The sequence below is a fragment of the Pecten maximus genome, chromosome 5 (assembly GCF_902652985.1).
Source record: "Pecten maximus chromosome 5, xPecMax1.1, whole genome shotgun sequence".
Lineage (NCBI taxonomy): Eukaryota > Metazoa > Mollusca > Bivalvia > Pectinida > Pectinidae > Pecten > Pecten maximus.
Window position 1 is genome coordinate 46,340,161 of NC_047019.1, and position 12,235 is coordinate 46,352,395.

The 12,235-nt window shown below is 36.7% G+C and overlaps 1 protein-coding gene across 8 annotated transcripts in view; it reads left to right on the top strand.

Annotated features, from left to right (window-relative positions):
* The window catches only part of LOC117328187 (unconventional myosin-VI-like), a 58,370-nt gene that overhangs the window by 21,930 nt on the left and 24,205 nt on the right, over nucleotides 1–12,235 (top strand). For all 8 annotated transcript variants that reach the window (XR_004532917.1, XR_004532918.1, XR_004532915.1 and 5 more), the window contains 11 exons: nucleotides 2,909–3,092; nucleotides 3,383–3,527; nucleotides 4,974–5,131; nucleotides 7,398–7,489; nucleotides 8,530–8,602; nucleotides 8,827–8,954; nucleotides 9,096–9,191; nucleotides 9,514–9,705; nucleotides 11,093–11,186; nucleotides 11,314–11,444; nucleotides 11,716–11,923. Coding sequence is in view for 5 of the 8 variants with exons in the window: in XM_033885600.1 (XP_033741491.1) it covers nucleotides 2,909–3,092; nucleotides 3,383–3,527; nucleotides 4,974–5,131; nucleotides 7,398–7,489; nucleotides 8,530–8,602; nucleotides 8,827–8,954; nucleotides 9,096–9,191; nucleotides 9,514–9,705; nucleotides 11,093–11,186; nucleotides 11,314–11,444; nucleotides 11,716–11,923 (1,501 nt within the window). In the remaining 3 variants the exon portion in view is untranslated. The remainder of the gene's footprint in view (nucleotides 1–2,908; nucleotides 3,093–3,382; nucleotides 3,528–4,973; nucleotides 5,132–7,397; nucleotides 7,490–8,529; nucleotides 8,603–8,826; nucleotides 8,955–9,095; nucleotides 9,192–9,513; nucleotides 9,706–11,092; nucleotides 11,187–11,313; nucleotides 11,445–11,715; nucleotides 11,924–12,235) is intronic.

Below are 12,235 nucleotides of genomic sequence, written 5' to 3' on the forward strand. Positions count from 1 at the left end.
TAGGGGACTATTGTACAGACAAATCATCTTATAGGTGGGCTATTGTACAGATAAATCATCTTATAGGTGGACTATTGTACAGACAAATCATCTTATAGGTGGACTATTGTACAGATAAATCACCTTATAGGTGGACTATTGTACAGACAAATCATCTTATAGGTGGGATATTGTACAGACAAATCATCTTATAGGTGGACTATTGTACAGACAAATCATTGTATAGGTGGGCTATTGTACAGACAAATCATCTTATAGGTGGACTATTGTACAGATAAATCATCTTATAGGTGGGCTATTGTACAGATAAATCATCTTATAGGTGGGCTATTGTACAAACAAATCATCTTATAGGTGGGCTATTGTACAGATAAATCATCTTATAGGTGGGTTATTGTACAGATAAATCACCTTATAGGTGGACTATTGTACAGACAAATCATCTTATAGGTGGACTATTGTACAGATAAATCATCTTATAGGTGGGTTATTGTACAGATAAATCATCTTATAGGTGGACTATTGTACAGACAAATCATCTTATAGGTGGGCTATTGTACAGACAAATCATCTTATAGATGGACTATTGTACAGACAAATCATCTTATAGGTGGACTATTGTACAGACAAATCATTGTATAGGTGGGCTATTGTACAGATAAATCATCTTATAGGTGGGCTATTGTACAGATAAATCATCTTATAGGTGGACTATTGTACAGATAAATCACCTTATAGGTGGACTATTGTACAGACAAATCATCTTATAGGTGGACTATTGTACAGATAAATCATCTTATAGGTGGGCTATTGTACAGACAAATCATCTTATAGGTGGGCTATTGTACAAACAAATCATCTTATAGGTGGGCTATTGTACAGATAAATCATCTTATAGGTGGACTATTGTACAGACAAATCATCTTATAGGTGGGCTATTGTACAGATAAATCACCTTATAGGTGGGCTATTGTACAGACAAATCACCTTATAGGTGGAATATTGTACAGACAAATCATCTTATAGGTGGGCTATTGTACAGATAAATCACCTTATAGGTGGGCTATTGCACAGATAAATCATCTTATAGGTGGGCTATTGTATAGACAAATCACCTTATAGGTGGGCTATTGTACAGACAAAATCATCTTATAGGTGGGCTTTTGTATAGATAGATTATAATTTTGATTGTGGAAGCAATATACTTGAATTTTTTTATTCAATTGACAATATACCTGGACTGTTTTGATTCCAAAGACAATATACCTGAAATGTTTTGATTCTATAGACAGTATACTTGAGCTATTTTGATTCTATAGACAATATATACCTGGACTATTTTGATTCTATAGACAATATACCTGGACTGTTTTGATTCTGTAGACAATATACCTGGACTGTTTTGATTCTATAGACAATATACCTAGACTGTTTTGATTCTGTAGACAGTATACCTGGACTGTTTTGATTCTGTAGACAATATACCTGAGCTATTTTGATTCTGTAGACAATATACCTGGACTGTTTTGATTCTATAGACAGTATACCTGGACTGTTTTGATTCTGTAGACAATATACCTGGACAGTTTTGATTCTATAGACAGTATACCTGGACTGTTTTGATTCTATAGACAATATACCTGGACTGTTTTGATTCTATAGACAATACACCTGAACTGTTTTGATTCTATAGACAATATACCTGGACTGTTTTGATTCTGTAGACAGTATACCTGAGCTGTTTTGATTCTATAGACAATATACCTGGACTGTTTTGATTCTGTAGACAATATACCTGGACTATTTTGATTCTATAGACAATATACCTGGACTGTTTTGATTCTAAAGACAGTATACCTGGACTGTTTTGATTCTAAAGACAGTATACCTGGACTGTTTTGATTCTATAGACAATATACCTGGACTGTTTTGATTCTGTAGACAATATACCTGGACTGTTTTGATTCTATAGACAATATACCTGGACTGTTTTGATTCTGTAGACAATATACCTGGACTGTTTTGATTCTATAGACAATATACCTGGACTATTTTGATTGTATTGACAATATACCTAAACTGTTTGATTCTATAGACAATATACCTGAGCTGTTTTGATTCTATAGACAATATACCTGGACTGTTTTGATTCTAAAGACAGTATACCTGGACTGTTTTGATTCTATAGACAATATACCTGGACTGTTTTGATTCTATAGACAATATACCTGGACTGTTTTGATTCTATAGACAATATACCTGGACTGTTTTGATTCTGTAGACAATATACCTGAACTGTTTTGATTCTGTAGACAATATACCTGGACTGTTTTGATTCTGTAGACAGTATACCTGGACTGTTTTGATTCTATAGACAATATACCTGGACTGTTTTGATTCTGTAGACAATATACCTGGACTGTTTTGATTCTATAGACAATATACCTGGACTGTTTTGATTCTGTAGACAATATACCTGGACTGTTTTGATTCTATAGACAATATACTTGGACTATTTTGATTCTATTGACAATATACCTAAACTGTTTGATTCTATAGACCATATACCTGAGCTGTTTTGATTCTATAGACAATATACCTGGACTGTTTTGATTCTAAAGACAGTATACCTGGACTGTTTTGATTCTAAAGACAGTATACCTGGACTGTTTTGATTCTATAGACAATTTACCTGGACTGTTTTGATTCTATAGACAATATACCTGGACTGTTTTGATTCTAAAGACAGTATACCTGGACTGTTTTGATTCTATAGACAATATACCTGGACTGTTTTGATTCTGTAGACAATATACCTGGACTGTTTTGATTCTGTAGGCAATATACCTGAACTGTTCTGATTACAATATACCTATATCTACCTACCATTTATATTTTGATTCTGTAGTACCTGAAGGATGGCAGTCTTTCTGACCCTGTGATTGATGACGTACAGAACTTTAAGATTTGTGATGATGCCATGAAACATCTGGGTTTCTCAGATGTGGACCGTTTGTCTGTGTACAAGCTGGTCGCAGGGGTACTCCACCTAGGAAATATTGGCTTTGAGGAAAACCATGAAGATACAAAAGGTAAGAACACCTGTATTATAATATTTTACATAATATCACAGACCACCGTGATACGTAGTGTTAAATGATATGTGTGCAGTGTTGTCGGTACAAATACAGACCATACACGACAATACATTGCAGTGTCCTAAAGAAGGCAAAGTGATGGACATTTTCATGAAGAGAAAAGTTTATCGAAAAAATGTGGATGCTCTTTTTTTTTTATATTACACATATATTATGCTGATTGAATTTGGATGTCATTTGAGGTTAAAAATTGAAATGTCATGTATGAATGATTTGATTGACAGGTGGTTGTAAAGTTGTGGGTGGGAGTGAGGTCGCACTAGGTGCTGCTGCTGAACTGCTGGCCCTGGACAAGGAAGAGCTAAGGGAAGCTCTAATGAGCCGTATCATGCAGGCTGCCAAAGGAGGGTCAAAGGGCACTATCATTAAGTAAGTAACATACCAGGTCATAGGCCGCCATCATTAAGTATGTTTCATGTTAGTTCAAGGGTAACACCATTAAGTCACGTGTTAGGTCAAAGGGCACCATCATTAAGTAAGTCACATACCAGGTCAAAGGGCACCATCATTAAGTAAGTCACATACCAGGTCAAAGGGCACCATCACTAAGTAAGTCACATACCAGGTCATAGGCCACCATCATAAGTATGTTTCATGTTAGTTCAAAGGGTAACACCATTAAGTCATATGTTAGGTCAAAGGGCACCATCATGAAGCAAGTCAGGTCATATGGCACCCCCATCAGGCAAGTCACATGTCGGGGTCAAAGAGCACAATGATCAAGTAAGTCACAATTCAGGTCACAATATTAAGACACATGAGTCTAGGGAAAAGTAATATAAAGGCATTCTTTTCTATATCTTAAAAATTGATCAACACCTATTCATTTCATCAGTTGTCAAATAGGTACAGAGTTGTGTTATATTGTACATGTGTAGTTTTATATTGTACATGTGTAGTGTTATATTGTACATGTGTAGTGTTATACTGTACATGTGTAGTGTTATATTGTACATGTGTAGTGTTATACTGTACATGCATGTGTAGTGTTATATTGTACATATGTAGTTTTATACTGTACATGTGTAGTGTTATACTGTACATGTGTAACTGTACATGTGTAGTGTTATACTGTACATGTGTAGTGTTATACTGTACATGTGTAGTGTTGTATTGTACATGTGTAGTGTTATACTGTACATGTGTAGTGTTGTATTGTACATGTGTAGTGTTATACTGTACATGTGTAGTGTTATACTGTACATATGTAGTGTTATACTGTACATGTGTAGTGTTATACTGTACATGTGTAGTGTTATACTGTACATGTGTAGTGTTGTATTGTACATGTGTAGTGTTATACTGTACATGTGTAGTGTTATATTGTACATGTGTTGTGTTATACTGTACATGTGTAGTGTTGTATTGTACATGTGTAGTGTTATACTGTACATGTGTAGTGTTATATTGTACATGTGTTGTGTTATACTGTACATGTGTAGTGTTATACTGTTCATGTGTAGTGTTATACTGTACATGTGTAGTGTTGTATTGAACATGTGTAGTGTTATACTGTACATGTGTAGTGTTATATTGTACATATGTAGTTTTATATTGTACATGTGTAGTGTTATACTGTACATGTGTAGTGTTGTACTGTACATGTGTAGTGTTGTATTGTACATGTGTAGTGTTATACTGTACATGTATAGTGTTATACTGTACATGTGTAGTGTTGTATTGTACATGTGTAGTTTTATACTGTACATGTATAGTGTTACATTTTACGGTATACATGTGTAGTGTTATAATGTACATGTGTTATGTTTTATATAATTGTACATGTGTAATGATATAGTTTTGTGTATTTTACAGGGTTCCCCTGAAGGTGGGCGAGGCCTCTAATGCTAGAGATGCTTTAGCCAAGTCCATCTATTCACGGCTGTTTGACTTCATTGTGAGCAGCATCAACAAGTCCATCCCCTTCAGCTCTTCTGTCAGCTTCATCGGCTTGCTGGACATTGCTGGATTTGGTAAGTCCACAACATGTGTTGGTAGGTCTGGCAAATGGCATTGAAATTAAAGGGAAGACACTGATTGAGAGATTGTTCTCTATCAAGCATGTTTATTTCTTATTGAGATAGATTAAGATTAATATCCCAAAACATACATGATACATGACTCATCTAGATCTGATAAAGAATAAATGATCAAAGGTCAGGGATTTACTGGAGTAGGACTGGAAGGTTAAGTGAGTTAGTGGAGTAGGACTGGAAGGTTAAATGAGTTACTGGAGTAGGACTGGAAGGTTAAGTGAGTTACTGGAGTAGGACTGGAAGGTTAAGTGAGTTAGTGGAGTAAGACTGGAAGGTTAAGTAGTGGAGTAAGACTGGAAGGTTAAGTGAGTTAGTGGAGTAAGACTGGAAGGTTAAGTGAGTTAGTGGAGTAGGACTGGAAGGTTAAGTGAGTTACTGGAGTAGGACTGGAAGGTTAAATGAGTTACTGGAGTAGGACTGGAAGGTTAAATGAATTACTGGAGTAAGACTGGAAGGTTAAGTGAGTTACTGGAGTAGGACTGGAAGGTTAAGTGAGTTAGTGGAGTAGGACTGGAAGGTTAAGTGAGTTAGTGGAGTAGGACTGGAAGGTTAAGTGAGTTAGTGGAGTAGGACTGGAAGGTTAAGTGAGTTACTGGAGTAGGACTGGAAGGTTAAGTGAGTTAGTGGAGTAGGACTGGAAGGTTAAGTGAATTACTGGAGTAGGACTGGAAGGCTAAGTGAGTTACTGGAGTAGGACTGGAAGGTTAAGTGAGTTACTGGAGTAGGACTGGAAGGTTAAGTGAGTTACTGGAGTAGGACTGGAAGGTTAAGTGAGTTACTGGAGTAGGACTGGAAGGTTAAATGAATTACTGGAGTAGAACTGGAAGGTTAAGTGAGTTACTGGAGTAGGACTGGAAGGTTAAGTGAGTTACTGGAGTAGGACTGGAAGGTTAAGTGAGTTACTGGAGTAAGACTGGAAGGTTAAGTGAGTTAGTGGAGTAGGACTGGAAGGTTAAGTGAGTTACTTGAGTAGGACTGGAAGGTTAAGTGAGTTAGTGGAGTAGGACTGGAAGGTTAAATGAATTACTGGAGTAGGACTGGAAGGTTAAGTGAGTTAGTGGAGTAGGACTGGAAGGTTAAGTGAGTTACTGGAGTAGGACTGGAAGGTTAAATGAGTTACTGGAGTAGGACTGGAAGGTTAAGTGAGTTACTGGAGTAGGACTGGAAGGTTAAATGAGTTACTGGAGTAGGACTGGAAGGTTAAGTGAGTTACTGGAGTAGGACTGGAAGGTTAAGTGAGTTACTGGAGTAGGACTGGAAGGTTAAGTGAGTTACTGGAGTAGGACTGGAAGGTTAAGTGAGTTACTGGAGTAGGACTGGAAGGTTAAGTGAGTTAGTGGAGTAGGACTGGAAGGTTAAGTGAGTTACTGGAGTAGGACTGGAAGGTTAAGTGAGTTACTGGAAGGTTAAGTGAGTTACTGGAGTAGGACTGGAAGGTTAAGTGAGTTAGTGGAGTAGGACTGGAAGGTTAAGTGAGTTACTGGAGTAAGACTGAAAGGTTAAGTGAGTTAGTGGAGTAGGACTGGAAGGTTAAGTGAGTAACTGGAGTAGGACTGGAAGGTTAAGTGAGTTACTGGAGTAGGACTGGAAGGTTAAGTGAGTTACTGGAGTAAGACTGAAAGGTTAAGTGAGTTAGTGGAGTAGGACTGGAAGGTTAAGTGAGTAACTGGAGTAGGACTGGAAGGTTAAGTGAGTTACTGGAGTAGGACTGGAAGGTTAAGTGAGTTAGTGGAGTAGGACTGGAAGGTTAAGTGAGTTAGTGGAGTAGGACTGGAAGGTTAAGTGAGTTACTGGAGTAGGACTGGAAGGTTAAGTGAGTTACTGGAGTAGGACTGGAAGGTTAAGTGAGTTAGTGGAGTAGGACTGGAAGGTTAAGTGAGTTACTGGAGTAGGACTGGAAGGTTAAGTGAGTTACTGGAGTAGGACTGGAAGGTTAAGTGAGTTACTGGAGTAGGACTGGAAGGTTAAGTGAGTTACTGGAGTAGGACTGGAAGGTTAAATGAGTTACTCGAGCAGGACTGGAAGAGTGATTTATTTAGAATAAGTGTCATGGCTTAGGAGATAGCTTAGTAAGACTGGAAGTTTTAAATTATCTGCCTGGTGTAGTTCAGGAAGTTTATTTGCATATTTTATAAGGTCTAAGTATCGGGTATATTAAGTAATTTATTTAGATATAAAAGTTTACCATCTTTTTACCTTGCAGAGTATTTCCAGGTGAACAGCTTTGAGCAGTTTTGTATTAACTATTGTAATGAGAAACTCCAACAATTCTTCAATGACAGAATCCTCAAGGAGGTAGGTGTTTGTAATGTATTCTAAAGTATAGAAAGGGTGGTTTAGCAGAAATTTTATAATGTAGTACATGGATGTAACATTAACAAGAATATTACAATAACAGGAATGTTACAATAACAGGAATATTACAATAACAGGAATGTTACAATAACAGGAATGTTACAATAACAGGAATATTACAATAACAAGAGCACTACATTAACAAGAGTGTCACATTAACAGGAATATTAGCAGGAATGTTACAATAACAGGAATATTACAATAACAGGAGCACTACATTAACAAGAGTGTCACATGAACAGGAATATTACATTAACAGGAATGTTACAATAACAGGAGCACTACATTAACAAGAGTGTCACATTAACAGGAATGTTACATTAACAGGAATGTTACAATAACAGGAGCACTACATTAACAAGAATGTTACATTAACAGGAATGTTACATTAACAGGAATGTTACATTAACAGGAATGTTACAATAACAGGAGCACTACATTAACAAGATTGTCACATTTACAGGAGTATTACATTAGCAGGAATGTTACAATAACAGGAGCACTACATTAACAAGAATGTTACATTAACAGGAATGTTACATTAACAGGAATGTTACAATAACAGGAGCACTACATTAACAAGAGTGTTACATCAACAGGAATGTTACATCAACAGGAATGTTACATTAACAGGAATGTTACAATAACAGGAGCACTACATTAACAAGATTGTCACATTTACAGGAGTATTACATTAGCAGGAATGTTACATTAACAGGAATATTGTAATATCATGAACACTGCATTTACATGAACTTACATTAACAGGAACACTACACAAAGAAGAATGTTATAACAGTAAAAGCAGCAGATTAAGCAGATTAACTGGATAATTATATTAGAGAAGACATCATTAATGTTAGCCGGAAACATTCTTAGACCTTTAAATGTGTTAAACTGTTAAGAAATGTTTTGTAAGATGCTCCAAAAAATAAGTCTGAAGAAATTATTGATGCAAAGATGTTATTTGTGTGTTTTAGGAACAAGTATTATATGAAAAAGAAGGCCTGAATGTGAAGAAGATTGAATGGACAGACAACAAGGATTGTATTGGTGAGTATTAGAAGCTGTCATGGTCTGGATTAAAGTACTTACAACTGGTATTAGGTATGGTGGCAGGCCACAACACTAACTATTCAAAGGTATTTAGACAATCCCAACACTTCTGTATGTCAGACATGAAGTAATGTATGAAAACCTCAGGAACTGCCGTTGTCTGTTGGGGTTTAGGAGACTATTGGATTATATGTATATGTGATACTTTGTATGTGTTACAGATCTGATTGAAATGAAGGGGTGCGGTATATTTGACTTGCTGGATGAGGAAAGTAAACTGCCCCAGCCAAAACCAGACCACTTTACTATGGAGGTTCACAACCGCAACAAGAAACATTTCAGACTCAGTGTAAGTCTTTGACAAAGTTTTATTGTCTCCGACATAACAGTTTAACCTGGAAAATGTGTATTGTCTATTTGACAATGTTTTGGTTTCTGAGATATAACAATGTACACTGAAATTATCTTAACACCATTTTATATGTTGCAGCTGCCACGCAAATCTAAACTGAAAATGCATCGTGATGTCAGAGACGAGGAGGGATTCCTTATCCGCCATTTTGCTGGTGCTGTCTGCTACCACACGGTAATTGGAAGCATGTCTTTCCTCTGATCAATCAGATGTGGAGTACAAAGAGAATATTTTTGCATTAAAAGCATTAAAATTTTGAAATCTATATATTTTGTGTAGTCCAAAATAATCTCATTGTGCAGAGTTTAAAAATAAATCAAGTTCTAAGTAATGTTATTGGGAAGTACTTCAAAGAGTTGAAACTCACATTGTGGTTAGTATTTCAAAATGATTTGTATTCCATATAGCATAACCAGGTGCATTGTGATCATTATAACGTAGGCCAGAATATTGCAGGACACTTTACATGACCACTGTTATTTGAATATTGATTTAGGTACAATTCATAGAAAAGAACAATGACGCAATGCATGCGTCACTGGAGTTCCTCATACAAGACAGTAAGAATGAACTCCTCAAGAAGATGTTTGAGGGAGTCAAGGTTTCATCAGGGAAACTCAATTTCATCAGTATCGGCAGCAAGTTCCGTTCCCAGCTGGTTATCCTAATGGAGAAACTCAAGGCCACGGTAAAGTGTATTAATCGTACTTATCAATTACAAGGCCAGCACTCTGTTACTGTGTTGGTTATTAAGATCAGATCTATAGAAATAAGGTCAGCACTCTGTTCCTGTGTTGGTTATTAAGATCTATAGAAATAAGGTCATCGCTCTATTCCTGTGTTGGTTATTAAGATATATAGAAATAGGGACAGCACTCTGTTCCTGTGTTGTTTATTAAGATCTATAGAAATAAGGACAGCACTCTGTTTCTGTGTTGGTTATTAAGATCTATAGAAATAAGGTCAGCACTTTGCCCAGTGTTGGTTATTAAGATCTATAGAAATAAGGACAGCACTCTGTTCCAGTGTTTGGTTATTAAGATAAGATCTATAGAAATAAGGCCAGCACTCTGTTCCAGGGTTGATTATTAAGATCTATAGAAATAAGGTCAGCGCTCTGTTCCAGTGTTTGGTTATTACATGTAAGATAAGTTCTATAGAAATAAGGCCAGCACTCTGTTCCAGTGTTGGTTATTAAGATCTATAGAAATAAGGACAGCACTCTGTTCCAGTGTTGGTTATTAAGATCTATAGAAATAAGGCCAGCACTCTGTTACTGTGTTGGTTATTAAGATCTATAGAAATAAGGACAGCACTCTGCTCCAGTGTTGGTTATTAAGATCTATAGAAATAAGGACAGCACTCTGTTACTGTGTTGGTTATTAAGATCTATAGAAATAAGGCCAGCACTCTGTTCCAGTGTTGGTTATTAAGATCTATAGAAATAAGGACAGCACTCTGCTCCAGTGTTGGTTATTAAGATCTATAGAAATAAGGACAGCACTCTGTTACTGTGTTGGTTATTAAGATCTATAGAAATAAGGCCAGCACTCTGTTCCAGTGTTGGTTATTAAGATCTATAGAAATAAGGACAGCACTCTGTTACTGTGTTGGTTATTAAGATCTATAGAAATAAGGCCAGCGCTCTGTTACTGTGTTGGTTATTAAGATCTATAGAAATAAGGTCAGCACTCTGTTACCGTGTTGTTTATTAAGATCTATAGAAATAAGGTCAGCACTCTGTTCCTGTGTTGGTTATTAAGATCTATAGAAATAAGGTCAGCACTCTGTTCCTGTGTTGGTTATTAAGATCTATAGAAATAAGGTCAGCACTCCGTTACTGTGTTGGTTATTAAGATCTATAGAAATAAGGTCAGCACTCTGTTCCAGTGTTAGTTATTAAGATCTATAGAAATAAGCATTAGAGACTAAGCCAGTGAATTAAATTACTACTTCAAATGAAAACATAAAAAGTTATCATTGTGAAACATATATAAGCATTAGGCATTAAAAGCAATAAAAGGAAATATGTTAATCAAAGTAATTGTTTTTTTATCTTTGATTTTCTTGAACAGGGAACCAACTTCATCCGATGTATCAAACCCAATTTGAAAATGGTGGATCACATGTTTGAGGGTGCCCAGATTCTTAGCCAGCTCGAGTGTTCAGGTAAAAGGAGTTCATAAAACACAGTGAATATTTCTTCCAGAATATTATCATTTGATGCTACAGTTATACAACTGGACCAGTAACCAGTGTCTGTTCTGATTATTTAGACTTATGTTGTACATTACAGGAATGAACTCCGTCTTAGATCTGATGCAGCAGGGTTTCCCATCACGTACTCAGTTCAGCGAACTCTACAACATGTACAAACGCTATCTTCCTCCAGAGCTGGCTCGCCTGGATCCTCGCCTCTTCTGCAAGGTGAGTATTCAATTTCTTACCTCTGTAACATGTACTAACTAACACAGAGTATGTTCACTTCATTTTTATCTATAAGGAACCTACAGGGTTTCTCAAGCTCTAACATGTATACTAATACCTTATGAATTATTGACTCTCCGATAGAGGATTATGACAACTGTTGACCCTGCCAATAGGTCAGAGAACATTCTAATACCTGTATCTTATAACCTGATTGATATTTATTTTTTAGAAAAACTGAATTTTTTATAACACAATTAAAATGTTACAGGCACTGTTCAAAGCTCTTGGACTGGATGACAAAGACTTCAAGTTTGGACTCACCAAGGTGTTTTTTAGACCTGGGAAGTTTGCTGAGTTTGATCAGCTGATGAAAAGTGACCCCGAGAACCTGGCAACCCTGGTGAAGAAGGTGAAACGCTGGCTGATCTGTTCTCGGTGGAAAAAGGCACAGTGGTGTGCATTATCTGCCATCAAATGTGAGTAGAACGAGAGATGGGATGTGGAGAGCTCTCAGTGTACTGATTTCAGAGGTGTAAATCCAATGAAAGGGAAGAGGGGTTGTCCGAGTGTGGTAATATTAGAGACAAAAAACAATCGAACAGGCAAGGGAGGGAATGGGGACTGTCAGAGTGTAATGTTATCAGAGACAAAAAAACATCCAAGGGGCAAGGGAGGGAAGAGGGGTTGTCAGAGTGTAGGTTATCAGAGACAAAAAAACATCCAAGGGGCAAGGGAGGGAATGGGGACTGTCAGAGTGTAGTGTTATCAGAGACAAAAAAACATCCAAG